This window comes from Opisthocomus hoazin, chromosome 2, assembly GCF_030867145.1.
Source record: "Opisthocomus hoazin isolate bOpiHoa1 chromosome 2, bOpiHoa1.hap1, whole genome shotgun sequence".
Classification (NCBI taxonomy): Eukaryota; Metazoa; Chordata; class Aves; order Opisthocomiformes; family Opisthocomidae; genus Opisthocomus; species Opisthocomus hoazin.
The window spans coordinates 12,301,818-12,320,385 of NC_134415.1; the positions used below are offsets into that span (position 1 = coordinate 12,301,818).

Genomic DNA, 18,568 nt, shown 5'->3' on the forward strand with positions numbered 1-18,568 from the left:
ATACCCGTGAGAAATCTCAACTATTGCAATTGCAGGGAATATATCAAACCAGAATTCACAACTAACCACAAGACTAGTTTGCTGGAAATCAGGCTTCCTTAGTTCTGCTGCTATCAACTCACATTCTTCTATGTTGTCAGACAGCATTTTTTTCCTTAAGGCTTATTATTTAGAATAATAATTTATTTCAGCTCTTAAGTTTCTGACACAAGGAATTAATATTCTGCTTTACAATGAAACATGCCTTCCCCAACTACAATCTTGGGTTTTTTACTCCTAGCCAGTAAGTTTAAGTGGAAGTCAAAAATAAAGCTCCCTAAACAAGCCTTTTTCTTAAAGTTTACAGTATTTCTCTTGAAACCAAATGTTGAAATGCTGCATAAAGCAGGGTCAAAAGTGTCTTTAAGGATGCTAGCAGACTCTAAGTTGATACATACCAATTTCCCATGACATGTACTGTGTTTTAACTCCTCACACAAGCATGAGCGTCAGTCACCAAGAGATTCACGTACCATTAAGTGTTCACAGTGATTACATCACTTAACAGACAGAAGCAGGCTTACCTTGAGCTTCGTCAATTCCCCTTCAATATCGATCTCTAAGGTAGGATATATCGCTTTGTACTGATTGGCTAACACTTTGAACCTGGAAGGTAAAAATGCTTCATTATGGTTTTCATTTGTGTGTTTTCCTCCTCACACTCCCACCAACCTTAGGTTTTCCCAATTACATATCTGCAATTATTTGGTGATTCAACAATTTTAAACAATAGTTTAGTAATTCTAAATAGATTTAATTATAAATAAAATTATTTCCATATTTAAAAATAATTTTTAACTTTAACAAAGCAACAGCAACCAAATGTAATTGCTTACACAGGGTACTACCCAGAAATTGAAAACTATGCTTACAGCCATGTATTAAAATACAGAAATTACCTCTCAGAAAATTCATCAAAATCAGAAACAAGATCACACATTCTGAGTCCACTTCGAGCTGCTTTTGAAGAATATACGGGACCAATTCCTTTTTTGGTAGTTCCCAAACTTTCAAAAGATAATAACAGGAGTTACTCTTGATATAAAAATAACGTGTTTTTTCTATAAAGGTAAGACATTCTTAGCATAAAATGAAATGCTGTTAATTGCAAGCATTTAGAACCTTGTTTCAAGCATTTAAAACACGCGGTACTTTTAGTACGCAACTCATTTTCGGAGTATCTCAGAAGACCATAGTGCTGCTTTACTTTCCGGCTGTAGATATGTCACAGTTAATTCCACCAGCTTTTTCCCCATCCCCAAGAACTAGCGAGTTACTCGGAAATCACAAGTTAGAAACGCAGCAGCTAGTTTCTAAGAAAGTTTCAAAAGCTTCAGAAAGTCAGTAAAAGCATGTAGTAGACAATGTGAACATTTACATGCACTTCTGACAATGAAGCATTGTGAGATACCAAATTAGTCATATCAGACCTTTCAGTTATTTGGAGATGACAAAAAGGTCCTTCAATCTTCATAAACAGAAATACATTTTTACAGAAGCAAGTACCTCTAGTAAACACCTAAAACATTAGGAAGTAGGAACCATTTTTATAAAGCAAATCAGGAATTAGGAACTTTTTCGTAAGGTAAAATATCAAGATACAACCCTTTCATTAAGAATATAATCTTTTGCTACCCACTGGAGGACAACAGTGTAAGAAATGACCCTGCACACTCCACACTGAAGAGTTACAATAATAATTAATACTTTTTTAAACTCAATGACAAACAGTAACAGAAATCACATGTATTAAGTCATATGTTTGTACTAAGTCATACTATGTTTGACAAAACAAAACTACCTACTTCTTTCCTGCTTGTTCTTGCCTCTGTTGTTCTTGGATGCCATCAGCAGCTTGGTGGAAATCAAATACTAAGAAAATAAAAATAATTTGAGTAGAAAATTTGTGTGAAACAAGTTACCATATCAGTAACGATTTCTTCAAAACAACTCTATCCCTGTTTATCAACATGGAAAACAAAAATATACACACTGAAGAGAGGTACATAAAATGACAACAGTTCTTTCCCCTCTTTTACAAGTTATATTTTTTTCACAGGGAAGACTTCTGAGGCCTTCAGAGACTTTTAAAGTGTTTATTTTGTAGGATACTTGCAGACTGTGTATACAACTCCCACAGAATAACTAAGCCGTTTCAGCTTTGTAGTGGCCCAAAAGAATGTATGGACACCACCAAAGAAAACATGCAATTGAAAAAAATCCTGGAAAATAGATTATAGTAAAAAATGTCATACAGCTAAAATTTAAGGTGAGAGCTTTAAGTAAACATTCTCATCCATTCTGAAGACTTCTTAAGCAATTTTATTTTTATGTTTTAGACAACATCAATTAAAATACATTTGGAAATACAAAAGCTCCCATCAATCTCTGTTACGTAAACAGAAGTCATGTTCACAAGCCCTGATTTTTTTTTTAAAGCATTGCATATTATTAATGACAAAGATCTTGCAAAGTATCCCTCGGACCAATTCTTTGTCTACCATAAAAGCAAAAAACAACAACAACAACAAATCTGACAAGACTCATATCAAATACAGTGGTGCAACAGTTCGCCAGTTAACAGAAGCCAGCTTATTTTTCTTAAGTACTATACCCCGAAAGTTAAAACAACTAATCTACACATTACACAGGAAATACTGAAAGCTTGCAAGAGGCAGACTCATTTAACCAGTACTGCAGTCTCTCTAGCACAACAGTGGTTTTCCTTGTTTGCCTTACTGGTTTATTTTTGTGTGTATTTCCGTACACCTCCATAATTTAAAGGATTATATTATCCCCAGCAGCTTGAACCTATTTTTGGTTGATCTTTTGTTACAGATTTATCATTCAGATATTGCCAATATCTATTTTAGAGAAGGCATATTTACCACGGCAATAGATCTACAGACTGTCATCAAAATTTTCTAAACAGAAGCATTCTGAAAGTTTATTTATGTTAAGAGGTTGAGTGATTATGGGTAACAGTCAACAACCGGTCCTTTTCACTCAGGACCTGTCTTGCTATGAAAACTTCACAGTATTGCAATATAATTATTGCAGAATAGTTTTTCTAATAATCTACTCATTTCCAAGTAATTCACCTACAGTGATTCCACTCTCAGAAAGGATTTTAGTAACTTAGGAACAGCTACTCAACTATTTCAAGCTCACTAGTTACTCCAAAGTAAAAAACATATTTATTCTGAAATAACATGGTCACTCAGTAAGTCATTCCAGACCTTCTTTTTTTTTTTTTTAAAAAAAAAAAAAAGAAAGAAAGTAAGAAAGAAAGAAAAAAGAAAACAGCAAAGCAAAACCTTTTTTCTGGTGTTACAAGCTTTTATTTGATAACGACCTAAAAAGCTTTCCTATTCAGAAGACGACTACCAAAGCAGCAAGTCCCTTTCCTAATACATGCAGTTACGTAACTATTATGTTACAATATCTAAAGATCTAATTTAAAGAATGAATTTATGTAATAAAGATGTCCCAAGAGTGATACAGGAAGAGCCTCTGAAGCTCTGTGTTGGTGGTTCAGACTCTAAGCACTATTTTACTCCAGGCTCTGAACCGGGGAGTTGTCTGGAACCAAGGCTTGACTGATGGGTGCCCTGCAAGGAGGGCGGCCATCCCCTCCATCGTCCCTCCCATAGAGTCTCCTTTGTGCAGCACGTGGCAATTCCCTTGGTAGGGAGCCCGTTCGCTGGAAGTCACGCCCAGTCACGTGGTTTCCCAGCAGAAAAGTTGCTATAAGCAACACTGCTTTTACACCGAGGAGGGAAGTGAATCCTTCAGCCAATTAACTTCTGAACTGCTTTTACACTGCGTTGAACCTCTCACCTTTGGCTTAGAAAGTGAACCTGACTTTCTGACTAGATTATGCTTACGGAATAAGATTAAAAAATCACTAGAATATAAACCTGGGAGGGTCCTGAGTGGTGAATGATTTTTTTCTAGAATCTTCAATAAAACAAAGTAGCATATGGAGACTTAATCCAAAGAAAAGCACATAGCTGTATCAAGAGATGGCTAAAAATTGTCACACTTTTACTGCCATGGAAAGTTCAGAGAAAACAAAAGACTAACAAAAATATCAACAAAACACAAACAGAAACTTACCAATATGAGCCCTGTCAGAAATTATTAGTCTTTTTTCCCAGCCTTCTAGCCCTTAAAAGACAAAATGAAATAGTTAAAATTATGTTTTGTATAGCATTTTTGTCTTCTGATGTATAAAGGATAAACACTTTCCATGTTTAGTCTTCAGTCAATTTATTTAAAGATTGAGCAATCAAGTTCCAGAGGGAAAAAAAAAAAAGTATATTTTGATAATTAAAACTTGGCATTAGCCTATAAAGCTGAGAAAGTCAGGAGGAAGAGTTCTAGCTACTCTAGTCCCTCAATTTCAACAATCAATTAGAAGTTTTTTGGTTTTTAATAATCTAGACCATTGATTTACCTCACTTTAGAGTAGACTGCTGCCAGGCATGGCCACAGACATAACAGAAAGCATCCAAAACCCCAGTTCTGAATCAAGAAGTGATTACCACAGCATTTGTTTATATTAACTCCTGTTAACATTAACATCATACTATACACCAGTATCTTAAGAGGTAAAACGACTACAAACAGGCAACAGACTAACAAGTTGTTTCACTTCTTAAATTCACTGCCTTAAGCAAAGAAAAATGTCAGCAGATAATTCATATTTAGAACTCGTTCTCTTTTGAAACTGTACAGAGACTCCTTTTGCCTGCCTCCCTGGGAGGGCCCTGAGACTTCTGGCGAGACTCCTGTTAGAAACTAGCAGCTAAACAGAGTTCTGGAAAAACACATTGTACGTAGCCTCTACAAAGACATCCTCTATCTAAATCTTTTCAGGGGGTCCTATGAACTATTTTAAGAGAAGTATCTTAAAATATTCTCACCTTTTCCTTTCTTTACGTTTTTTTCAGCCTCTTCGAAGAGTCCTGGCAAATGAATTACAACACCATTTCCTGAAGAAAACCATTACACAAAATTTAATGAACTATGTTAAGCATGGAAAAAATATTCCAAACTATTCAAAGACGCTTCATGTTTTGTACGGAGATTATTTTATTTAAGTTTTTAAACTTTCAAGACATTGCAATTTTTATTCTAAGGAATTAAGTCTGTAAAAGATTGATTTACACCTAAAGTACACATTTCTGACTATATGCATTGAATCTTTTTAATAAACTCCATAGACTTTCAATTTACATTAGGACAAACAGTAACAGCATCGTGGGACAGTCCGGAATGCAACTTCCTCTTCCTCGTATCTAAAAATAACCTCCCTCTTTGTACTTCCATTTTAATGACCCTATTGTTTTTTAAAAGCTTAGCACATTTCTATCATCATTATAAACACTAGCATCCCCTCAGGCACTCTTCTGCTGTAAATAGACACAGAATATTCCGTATATAGAGTTGGGGTTAACAGACTAACAAAAATAACATAGGAAAAAGCTCTATCAAAAGCAAGCTCACTTTCCTACAGCTGTCACACTACTCAGAAAAAGACTACTAGCTCATACAATTCATCAGCATCACTGAGTGCCTAAGAAGGAGCATTTCCATATAGCAAAACTGAACCATCTTAAGGTCATACCAAACTCAGTAGATCCAAAGCTATCAGTATGATTACATCTAGCTAAAGAATGAAGGGACCTGCCATTTGAAACTATTTGCATACCACCTAATTTCACATAGATAAAAACATTCTGAACATCAAAATACAAAGTATTCAAGACTTCTTCACTATAACCTTCATGGTACAGTCCTAATCAATAGTAATAATCCACTATAACACTTAATCATTTTGGCCTTGTCCTTTTTTTGAACCTATAAGCCTTTCCAGTGGAATCCTTGGCCAGATTTTTTTTTTTCCTCCAAAAGAGATTTTAAACACAAGGCAGATGTAAAAGAAGCTAGAACAACAAAATTCAGAACAGACAAGACGATTTGTAAAAACCTCTCTCCTGCCCACTGTATTATTAAAGGATGGGGTCTTTCCTACTCAACCCTAAGTCCACCAAACAAAACATGGCAAATGGGCATCCTGTTTTACTGTTTTCAAGCAATCTTTTAAAGAAACACAATACAGTAACACATCAAAAGAGAATAAAAGTAGTGTCATCTGCCACAGCCCTCAAAACTAGAAGCAGTTACATCCCAAGCTCCCCTTCATCAGAGGGAATCTATTTCCATGCCCACTGGCTCAATTTCTGTACAGTATTAGGCAGGGCAACTTGATCCAAAACTACCCCACTATCAAGTCACAATATAACAGCTGAAAAGAGGCAATTAACCAGCAATTCCCATCAAGTAAAGAGTTAACGCTGACAGCGAGTACACAGTCGCTACAAGCTGGACCCAAGAATTCAGCAAGTACTGGTTACGAATCAGGCATCCAGTGACAAAGGCTCTTCAGTTGCTACGCTGTTCGGCAAGCTGTCAATGACCACTTACTCCGGGCACACATACCAAAACGAGAGGCAAGGCTACAGGCTCAAAGCCACGAGACATGCAGGAAGAAGTGATAAGACAGCAATAGAGTCCTGATTCAGTAAAATACACTGTGTAAGGGATAAGAGGTCTGGGTATCAAAAAAGCAGGATGGAAGTGTTGAGAGGTCACAGCCTTTAGTGACCCAGAGACTCACACGATTTGTGAAACAGCACATAAGCACATGCATAGTTACAACACTGTTTTATATTTACCTTCATTTAGAAGGAATTTTTAAGGGCTACACAGTATTATGAAGTAGGTTAGTCACACAAGCAATCCAAAGCAAAAAAAAAACACACAGGACTGGAAACAGGACTCCAAGAGAGGGAGAGGGGTAAGTAGGCTTGTAGGGACAACAGGCAGGACAATCTAAACCCTCTTTCGGGAAGCAAACAGCTCATAGATCCTGACATCACATAGTACTGCCACTGCCCTAAACCTAATGCACTCTCCTGAGACGACTTCTTGGTAAGAACTATATAGCGCAGAAGTCTTTTGGAGTAGCGTTCATTTCACAGTCCAATGGAAAAGGGAGGAAAGATCTGTTTCAAAAAGGTACTGGTAGTTACTTAGCAGGGCTGAACATTAAAACAGAGAGAAGAAATTCTGAGAATAAAATAAATAATTGGCAGAGAAATTAAGAGGGAATGGGAGAATGAAGATATGCCATAAAGATGAACTATCCAAGACAATAAAAGAAACCTCTGTAACCCAAACTTCACAATTGAGTTAAGACAATATTAAGAAGATAGTAGAACAGTTCAGGCCTATAAGAATCTGAGGAAGAAAAATCCTGATCATGTATGTCCTCAGATATATTTTGTTATTTTAATATGTCAGAAGTCAGTACCTACAGTATTGTCTGCTTTTAAAAGATGTCCCCCTTACCGATGAATGCAGTGACTTTTGGATTGATGATCCCACTTGGCAGAAGATGAAAATCATACTCCACAGAATCCACAACAACTGTATGCCCTGCATTATTGCCTCCCTAGGAGAAAAAAAAAAAAGAAAGCAAAAAATAGTGTTACATTTTTAATACTAAAGACAAATGAACACAAAGTATAGAGATGGAATAAACTGGTTCCAGCTTCAAGTCTGCAGCTTTCATTTCTGTTACTAACAAGAGATCTTTCAGAGATCTCCTCCTCCCAGGAAATCAGGCGAACTCGTTTTGTCAAACTCTACAATTTCAACATCAGTATTCAGACTTTGGGCAGTATTTTGGTTCATCCAAGATACAAAATCTCATGATAAGATCACAGTGTTTCTGAAAATAATTGGACAGAAGCATGCAACATTTCTAAATGCCACCATCAGTTTTACTAGGTTCCTGTTATAGTTTTGGACAGTAAGTACTAAAAGTGGAACTGCAACCTTAGTAAAAAAAAAAAAAAAATCACTGGTTAAACTGAGCATATAAAACCATATAGTTACTGGGATAGATAAGTCTAGCTGTTTGGCAATGTGCAGGCTTGTTGTTCTGAATTTTGGGTTCAGTCTTTTGAGTGTTTTTCTATCAATAGTAACCATCAAAGTTAACTTGCTCATTCTAGACCTCCCCAGCGATAAGAGAGGCCTGTAACTGTACAAGTCATTTATATCTGACATGCACTGTTAAGGCGTGAATCTAGAGGCAGCCACGAGGACCATGGATCAGAAGTTACCGGAAACCATTTACATCAGACCAACATTTCACATTTCTAGCTTTTTTCATTACTACAAAGAGAGTATTAAGAGATTTGTTAAATTGTGAAATATGTCTAAGATACAAAAAGAAGCCTATGACCAAGTCTTAAAGCAGGTCAAGCCAGGGTTATGAAACTAAAAAGATTACAAAATAGTGAACAAATATCCCCAGTTCTTGTTTGTTGTACTTTTGAAAATAAGCTTACACACTCTTGTGACTGACTCATTTCTGCAAGACAAGGTTACACACAAAATGGTTCTCTTTGTCGTAACTACAGAAACATCCTTTACAGAAAGAAAAAAATATGCTTCATAGAAGGAATGCCTTAAAGGAAAGACTCTTAATCCAAGCCTTCTTTCAGCACAAGACAAACTGAAGAAAGCCATTACATGTAAAGAAAAAGAAAAAAGCAGCTACATGAAATATTAATCTATGTAATTACAAGCTCCAAAATGTTTCAGAATAATGTATCACAGAAGATCTTTTCTAAGCTGGACTCAACAGCTACTCACTACTTCTACAACATTTACAAAGCACAAATGCAATACATAAAGCCATATATCTGACATTACAAATAAAGAATATTCTTAGATATCAAACATTCGTGTGAGTATGTAAGCACACATGCCACAGGTAAAAGCCTAATCTCAGTGAATTCAGCAATGAAAATTCTCGTAATTTCAGCATCATTTGTTTGAGGACTTACAGTCGTTCCACCTCCTTTGGAAACAGAGTGAAGACTTACAAACCTTCACCCAACAAAGGAAAGGTCTGAATTTAAGAAAAGTTTAAATTATTTAGTAATGTAATGTGGAGTTTTTCCACGTAATGAACAGTACCTTGAAGAAGTTGTAAAGATTTCTGGATGCAGATGGTTTTCACTGCAAATGATCTGACTTAATCAGACAATGTCAAATATTCAATTCATAACATGTGAAACATATTGAATGCATAAATAAAGCAAGCTCTTCCAGCTAATTCTTTTAAGAAAATAATAGATGTTCAGCAATGACCTTCCTCCTCCTCCCATCCTTTTTACTCAACAGTAGCTGTTAAGAAAGATTATTGAGCAATCTACCAACGCTACAGCTGTATCTTTTATTTAAAAGGATGTTAACTAGCTACATTAGCAGGTAGATCTTTTACAGCTATTTTTGAAATGCAGTGCTGATACTCCTGAGCTACTGCAAGCTACTCCAAAACCAGATAGTATTTTAAGAACTCTTAAGTTACATACATACATAAAATATACAAGCTTTTTTTAGAAAGAAAAGAAATTGTATTTCTACTCAGCATTTGAGAACGTAAGCAAAACCTTTCTTGGTGAAGACAAAACAGTTACATACTAAAGTAGCATATACAGTCAAATACATCTGCTGAAAGTGGTAGCTGTCTTCTTCCTCATCAGATTCTTCCAAATTACTCCTTTCTGCTAGATCCACTGGTAATATCATCCTAGACAAATTTAACATGAGCACTGAAGTGTTTTACATGAAAATTCAACAAATAAGTTATGTACAACACTGAAGTTCTGAGACAGTAGTGATTTACAAATGGGAAGACGAGTCCAAACTCTCCCACTGCAGCATAAACTGGACTACGCATAAGCAATACAAAGGTTAGTGACTGACTATTCATTTGAAATCCCCTGCTAACTGGAGGATTTAATTTTGTGTTTTGCTTCTCAACTGATTTAAAAAAAAAAAAGTCTTCTAGCATCATGAATGTCAAATAAAGAGAAAGAGAAATTGGCCATTGTAGAGATTAGATCATGACTAACAATAAATTCTTAGTCTCTTAAAGTCTGCCAAGCTACTGGTGCCATTCAGACGTGGTACTTAAACTTCAGCGGTCACGTCTGCTTGAGTAAGGTGTACAGCACGCAGACTCAGACTCTGTTAATCATGAGAACACAGCTGCTGGTTTTTGGTGGTGTCAAGATTTCTCTCTTTTACTCCTGAGTGATGCCAAGGTGTGCTGGTTCCATGCTCATTGAAAAATATCCCATGGCTGACAGAATAAAAGTGGCATTTTACCTTTTAAATCTTGAACTACACACACAGCACAGCTCACACTTCATCTAGAAGCAAGACAGTTATAAGTACATCTGCATGTTTACTGTGAGCAGTTACACTTCAAGGGATTTTGCTAGAGACTAAAGTGGGAAAACTTGACGTTATGTGTGGCAAATCGCCATCTGAACACATTCTTAGGCCACACTAATACCTCACGGTTTCCAAAAGCTCATTTTCAGATTACTCAAATTTGAATCTCAGACTTTAGTTGTTTATAATATTATCCAAAAGTGCTATTGATAGCAGCCGTCCGGTAGAACATTAAGTCAGTCCCCATTCTGCTTTGGATGTAATTCTGTCAAAACATGTCATTTTGAAAAACATTTTAAATTTCAAACCATATTTTAGGAGAGCATTAATACAACAGCATTTCATGAACTCAGTTTTCAAAATTCTGCTGTTGGTTTACAGGTAAGCTCTACCCTAACTGCAGAAGTGCACACGTATAATTACAGTTAGGAATTACAGTATATTAAAAGAATGATTCACACTATGCTCTTACAGTGAACTAGCAGTCAAGTGTACATGTTGTGTTCTCAGACATTGCACAACACAGGTTTGCTAAACAATTTCAATTACGGAAACCTAAACTTGGAGTTCTAGTGGTGGTGGGGCAGCAGGGTGGGTTGTTGTTAGGTTATGGGGTTTGGTTTGGGTAGGTTTTTTTCCCCTCCCTCCACAAATTGATGATAGAGCCAACGTCTTCGTAACATAGGCAACTATTGCTGCTGGGCATAATTCAAGGCATAAACTGATGAAGTCATTCTCAAGTTCAGCACTTTTCATCTGGATTTCTTACTCCTCCCTCATCACACTAAATCAAATGGGACCAGTTAGGTCATTCAAGCCAACACTCCTTTGATTCAAATGTTTAAACATTATTAATGGAGAACTAACTGTGGAATTTATTTTCACTATTAGTTAAACAAAGTTCACGCTCAAATGATCTTTAATACATGGTATAAAGCTTTTGCCAAAGGGAAATGAAGATATACAAGTCATTTCTTGAGGCTGGCAATACTCCCTAGTTAACTAAATGTAGTAATCAGTCTGCCATAGCTCGTGGTAACCTCCTAGGTACCCAAACTACAGGAGGTCTCTCCCGGCCACATGAAAAGTGAAACACCTACCTTCAGCCAACACAAAAAGGCCAAGTGCACGGCAAGACCATCAGATCCTCTTGCTCAGCCTGGAATACACCACGTGCACGTGGCAGTGGCTCGTTTTCCCTTTGTCACTGCACAACAGCAAGATTTCCTTCAGCTGAGCCACAAAGTGTACCATAGCCAACATGTTCACTCATTAGGGCAATGCAACTCTGGATTCAGCTACAAACAGATGGATTGTACAAAAGGACCGAGGGGGTGAAAGATTACTTCTTACACCTAAAAGGTACATGAAGGCACCAGTGGCACTCTGAACAAAGAACTTCTTCACTGGGATGCTTTATTTCCATTCTGCAGAACAGTATAATACAAAAGACAAGCAAGAAAGCCCTTTTAAGAAAAAAAGATCTTTTTCACAATTTTTAGGTAAGTTAAACTTGCAGTAGAGCAAAAAAACCAGTCCAGGTTAGGCAGTATAGGTGGGATCGGAAAAGAGTGTTCAAGGTCCAAGTACATGCTAAACACAAACCTGTTGAACCTTCCTCATAAGGTTTTGCTTTCTCTCCCTCTGCTTCCATCATTTCCATGCGCCGCTACAGCTGTTACAAGAGTCATCTAACTCCACTCATCTAACACATTAAGAGGGACAAAAAACCCAAAACAAAACAACCACACACAGAAAAAATCCCACTTGTTTCTTTAAGTGCTTCCTATGAAAAATTTTCACTAAAATTTTTTTTTTCACGGCCACATATAGCAGGATGTTACAATATCAGATACAGTATTGTAAACCCTCAGATCATCTGCCAGAATAGGAGAATCAAAATTTTGAACCTAAATAAGACTCTCTCTCTTAAAAGCTGTTTAAAAACCTTTCTACTCTCTCCTCCCCAAATCTCATGTCCGTCAGCTCAAATAGCTATTAAGAAAAAAACCTATAATGTAAAAAATAATAAAAAATCATAATACTCCAAACATTAATCACTGAAAATTAATTCTGATTTTTATCCTATCAAAAAACTGTGTAGATTTATTTTCTTGTACATACACTTAGAAAAACATAAATCGGTTTTTTGCATACTTCAGTATGCCCCTGCGCACAAGTTTGGAGACATACAGCACAATCCTCACACTCCATGAGCTTCTCATTTCAATAGACACAATCTAGAATATCCCAACATTTTTTAATTTTAAGCCTTTTCATTCTCGAAGTCATGCCAAAAGGTATCTGCCAGAGTACTTGAAAATTTTCTTAGTACAACAGCATCCCTGAAAACATACCAAGGACAAAGTCAGACAACAAACACAACAGGAAAGCAGGTGTTTATTGCCCACAAGGCAGCATCACCTAGCATTCAAATATTGTGAACTGGAAGTACACTGTTGGAAATTATTAGAAAAAAAATCAGTCCTTGTTAATGTTACACCAGAGACTAAGCACTTCATAAATTTAATATGCATAATACTTAACTTTTACTTATTCAACCCTGAAATACCTCTTTGGATTAGGTTATTACTAAGCTATTAGGTGAGAGTATAAATTGTTTTCTCCCTTAAGTTCGAATAAAGCTCACTTAGAAGAGAGCGTGCTAGTTCAAAAAAAAAAAAAAAAAAGCCAAACCATTTCTCTTTAGGTTTTCTTTACATTAGAAAACAGCCTCTGGACTTGGGCTTATTTCACCACAGAAAGCTTGAGTATACAGGAAAAATAGGCACATGCCTTGCTAAACAACAGAACATAAGGGCTGCGTCCCCAGCAGCGTGGCCAGCAGCTTGATTGGAAGGGAGGGGATTCTGCTCCTCTGCTCTGCTGAGACCCCCCTGGGAGTCCTGCATCCAGCTCTGGAGCCCTCAGCACAGGACAGGCACGGACCTGTTGGAGTGGGGCCAGAGGAGGCCACAAATTTGATCTCAGAGGGCTGGAGCACCTCTGCTGTGAGGAAAGGCTGAGAGTTGGGGCTGTTCAGCCTGGAGAAGAGAAGGCTCCAGGGAGACCTTACAGCAGCCTGCCAGGACCTGAAGAGGCCTACAAGAAAGCTGCAGAGGGACTTTTTACAAGGGCCTGGAGCGACAGGACAAGGGGTGATGGCTTTAGACTGAAAGAGGGTAGATTTAGATTAGATACAAGGAAGAAATTCTTTACGATGAGGGTGGAGAGGCACGGGCACAGGCTGCCCAGAGAAGCTGTGGCTGCCCCCTCCCTGGCAGTGTTCAAGGCCAGGTTGGATGGAGCTCTGAGCAACCTGGTCTGGTGGAAGGTGTCCCTGCCCATGGCGGGGTGGACTGGGAACCGAATGATCTTTAAAGTCCCTTCCCATCCAAACCATTCTATGATAAAACAGATTCTCCACGTAGCAACAAAGCAGCTACACAAAACAAAGAGTAATAAGAACCGGTAACAACACGCTATACTCCCATCAAGAGGCTAACACAGCCTTACTACCCCTGAAGTCCCAATACTTTGCTTTGATACAGCACTGTTTGTTTGTGCATCTCTACCGAGGCACAGCACTGCAGTTTCAGCATACTATGAGGTTTCCAAAATTGGATTTTCAGAAGTCAGCAATCTTAGCATTGTATTTTGAGGTAGATTTTAAAAAGTTAAAAGCGTTGAGTTTGTTTGTCCTTTCTTCTTTCCTTGCACGACTTTTTCTCCTCATATCTTTCAACACAGTATTTGGAATAGTTCTCTCCTCTTCCTAAGGATTCTTCGGTGACCAAGGGCGCAGCCCCTTCAGCAGCCCACAGCTTTACCAAATTACAATGTTAAACTGTGTCTCTAATTGTATTTCCCCAACTTTTCAAATGCCAGGAGCATGAACTCTCTAATACAAATGCAACATTAAGGTTTCCTAGTACTCTTTGCTTGAAGAGTTGGTTTGTTTTTCGGGGAGGTGGTTTGGTTATTGTATTGTCATGGTTTGTTTGGGGTTTTTTTTTAAACTTCTGCACATATCCATCTCAAAGGGGTGCCAGCTGGATTGGAACGAAAAAACCACTTCCCATTTATTTGGAGACACAATGTGAAAGTCATCAGGAATAACAGGCGCCAACCTATGTATTGCAGTACATGGATTTAGTGCATGGACTTTTCAGTTTGATGCTCTGATGGATGAACAATTAAAAATCCTATTAGGACACCATAGCGTTTTTTTCTCCTTTCATGATCCTGATACTGTTAAAATACTCTAAAATAATAGTTCAATTTAAGTCATTAAGTGGAACAGTGAAAGTAAGATCAGGCACAAGATCATCACTCAATCTATAACATTTTACTCAAAACCTGTTGTTGTAAGGTAACTAAATGCACAAGCTTTTTAAAATGGTATTACTCCAGTTCCACTGGTGTGGTATGCTTCAATCGCTTCCTTTAAAAGCATATGATCCCCGACCAGTAGCTGGTAATCCTGAAATATCCAAGCTATTCAACATGAAGAACAGCTAAGTATACAGGACTCTGACAGAAAGGTGGATACTAATAGACAAATTATCACACAAGTACTGTTAGAATGACAGCAATCCTGGTAACCAAATCCCGTATTTACCTGCTTTCTAGAAGCCTCATTCCAAAAAACATTCCCTATAAAATACCACTTTTGAAATATGCCTTTTACAGTGCTAAACTGCTCAGAGATTATTTTTTCTTTTTACGCAAACAAAAAAAAAGGTGGGTTTCCTTCAGCTTGCTGAAGATTAAGTAGCTTAAAAATCCTTCTCAGTGTAAGGACCACACCCAAGAATCTGCATCCATATAGTCAATTTAGATAGGTTGGTCAGTACTACACACAAAACAAGATACTATTCTAAAACATACCTATCCTAGCAAATGTGAACAGAATCAGTTACACATGCACAGAGGGGGCATAAGATAGCAAAGGCAGCTGCAAGTATTGCGCATCTGGGGGCCGTTTGATAAACATTCTTAGGAAACACCCTTTCAGCAATAGTTTTGAGTGCCTGAAAATACTACTTTGGAAGGAAAAAAAGTCATTATTTGCTAGCTGACATTTTACTGGAAACAAGCTTGAAATTTCAATAAATCAAACAAGTGACTCCTGCTAGCCAAAAACCAGCATCAAAGCACTGGAAGGCAATGCTTACCGCAAACAATACACTCAAGCACATAACAAACACACCAGTGATCACAACACCGTACCATGTTCCAGACAGTAACGCTGGAAAATATACTGAGGACTAGTCAATAGTATCAAAGAACACTACATTCTAAACATATTGACTGAACAATAATTCTAATACGACATCTACAGTAACTTTAAGGTAAATCATTTCAGCACTTCTCCTGTCTATGTGAAATGCCTTATTTTCTCTTGCATTCTATAGCTTTTAAATATCTTAACTACCAGCTAAAGTACTTCAGGTAAAGAACCGAACAGAACTAGCAACAATATTAAGGCAAGTACCTGACTACAGTTTTATGATTTTTTTTTTCCTTATAGCTCTAAAGACTGAAAATAATTTTCAGAAGTGTTACTCTTAGAAAGGTGTACTCTGGAGCCAAACCAGTAAACTCAAAAGAATGCATAAACAACCTCAAAGCAAGACAAGTTTCCTCATGTTGAACCTTCCCATAAGACCAGAGCTTTTCAGCTTGTTGCATTCTGTCCATGCAGAACATCTTCCAAATAATAGAATCATAGGATGCTTTGGGTTGGAAGGGACCTTTAGAAGTCATGGAAAAGGAGCATTCATAATAGTATTTAACAGCAATTTTTCTTCTGGAATTGCATCGCTGTACCAGTCAAAAGCCCCCAAGGAACATGCATGTATTGAGCTGATTCACTGGACAAATACGAACTAATCTTTTCTGGAGTTACGGCAGAGTCTTGATAATTTAATGAAGTTAATTTGACAAAACAGTAATGACTTATGCCTGTCTTCAGAAAATCTAACTGATGACTACTTCACCAACCTTTTTGCATCATGACCTTTAGTGTCAGGATTTTAGACAAAAAAAAATTATTTTCTTGCTGAATTAAAACAGTGAAAGAAAGTGTATCAGATAAGACTCCAGGCTTATAGTGCTTAACCAGCCACTGCCAAAACTCAGCTAACAGAACGTTGAAGTTGAAATAACCATCACCTGGGGTTTTCTTTTGGGTTTTGCTAAATATAAAGATAAAACCAGAATGTTTCCTAAGAAGTCATTTGTTCAAAAATAACTTCTTTGGCTTTCCATAAATATATTTCAATAATATTAATGTTTACCAAGGACATAAAAATTTTAAATTAAAAAAAATTAATCAAACTGGGAGTTACAAGCTCCAGTATGGTTTATATACAACGCCTGCTAACTTAAAAGCTCATCTGAGGCTAAGTGAAGCCAACGACTGAGGAAGCATGGAATCTCACTTTCCAAAAAGACTCTGACAATGATACAAAAGCCATACTCAAATGTTTAGAGAGAAATCCCAAAGCAGAACTTTCTGCTCTGGAGAGTTTGCTCAGAAGAGTTCCATGCTCCTGGGTTTGCAGCCAACCGCACTGATTTACTTGAAAAGTATGCAAGAGACTCGACTGCTTGTCGTTCCAGTCTAAGGGAGGAGGATTTGCACTTCTTCCATATTCCTGGCACGTGGGACTCTTCAAGGAAAAAACATACACACTTCATAAATCAATCACTTCATAAATCAATCACTCACTGAAAGACCCTCACTCTTCATCTTAACTTCATTCTAGCTTCAAAGTTTGTTTTTTTTTTCCTTCTTTTTTCTGAAAAAAGTGCAAACAGTCTAATAGAAAACATTAATGTACCAACTTCAATAATGAGTAAAACCCAAAAGGAAAGCAGAGTTGCTTGTTGATAAACTGAAAGCAAAAATATTACTCCTCTAAAAAAAAACCAAACCAACAAACGGTAAGACATTGCCTGCTTTTCAAAACCTTTGGGTAGAGCACCAAGAGAAAGAGTAAACACATGCCATGTGTGCTAGCCAAGGCAGGGTATGCTTGAGGCATGTGTGTATATATAAGTAGAACATACAAGTAAGAAATCACTGCAGGAACACATAAAAAAATGTAAGGCATTTGAACCTAAGATGGAGGAACAACAGCATATCTCTCTCCTTTTTAGATCTAGGCAAGTTAAAAATATGCATTTTACTTTCAGAGCAGATCTTCATTAGTCAAGGGCAGACTACACATTAGTATAACAAGCAGAACAGTTAAATTCGTTTTGAACACATCAAGACAAGAAGAGAGCAATGCCTCACCTACAGCAGTACTCTCACAACTACTAAGACTGCTCTAGGTTACTGCAACTTTACCTAGCAGTGGAGATGCAAAAAAATTTATTAGAAAAAAGATTTATTAGAAAAGCAAACTGAAATTACTATTCAAAGCATATTGTGAATGGCTCTCTATACAGATACTAATACAAAACTATTTAAAGCAGCCCTGAAATACTGACATATGCATTTAAGAGAATGATCTACCCAAAAAGTCTATGATGACAATCACTGCCTTTTCTTACCACATGATCATGCCAAGTTGTCTATCTCAAAAATATGATGCCTCAGGGTAGAGCAAAGAAGTCTTTCAAGTTATCTCCTCTAGAATAGAAATTAGTTGTCTAGTTTAAAGAGATGTTATCGCATGCTACGTTAAGGAAGAAGCCATACACTCCATCCAACTCTCCCCATCAGATGTGTGTGTGCATAATTTTTTCTGCAGTTTACTTTTATTGCTACCACATTCCAGCATTCATTTTTAGCTCAGGGCAACCACTGTTGTTCCTGAGCTAGCTGTACAAGCGAGTGCCAAGTTGGGCAAGAAGCAAGTCAATGTTGCTTTGGCATCATATGGTTGTAAACATTTTCACTTAACTCTGAGATGAAAAGTCAAAAATACATCAAGGAAGACGGCTACTATCATTACTTACAAGAAATGTAAGAAAGGCTCCTTCTTGCCACAGTCAGATTCCAGGAATGTTGAACACACCTTTAAAAAGTTGATCAGAGTCCAGCGAAGACACATATCTGAACCCTTATGATGTACCCTAATTAGACATAGCTTTGCAATTACCAGGCTATTTGCTTCTCATTTCAATATATATTGCCAAAAAAATATTTTGAACTCCAGACTACACACCATCCCCCTTCAAAAAAAAA

At 37.2% G+C, this 18,568-nt stretch overlaps 1 protein-coding gene across 2 annotated transcripts in view; it reads right to left on the minus strand.

The window, feature by feature from the left end:
* The window catches only part of ADSS2 (adenylosuccinate synthase 2), a 36,211-nt gene that overhangs the window by 11,869 nt on the left and 5,774 nt on the right, over positions 1–18,568 (minus strand). Inside the window, exons 2-7 of one of the 2 annotated variants that reach the window (XM_075412640.1) lie at positions 7,459–7,561; positions 4,968–5,036; positions 4,159–4,209; positions 1,845–1,911; positions 939–1,046; positions 564–645 (exon numbers count right to left, since the gene is read on the minus strand). In XM_075412640.1, the coding sequence (XP_075268755.1) occupies positions 564–645; positions 939–1,046; positions 1,845–1,911; positions 4,159–4,209; positions 4,968–5,036; positions 7,459–7,561 (480 nt within the window). Of the gene's footprint in view, positions 1–563; positions 646–938; positions 1,047–1,469; positions 1,535–1,844; positions 1,912–4,158; positions 4,210–4,967; positions 5,037–7,458; positions 7,562–18,568 lie in introns of those variants that run through there. The other variant, XM_075412641.1, reaches the window with a different exon arrangement.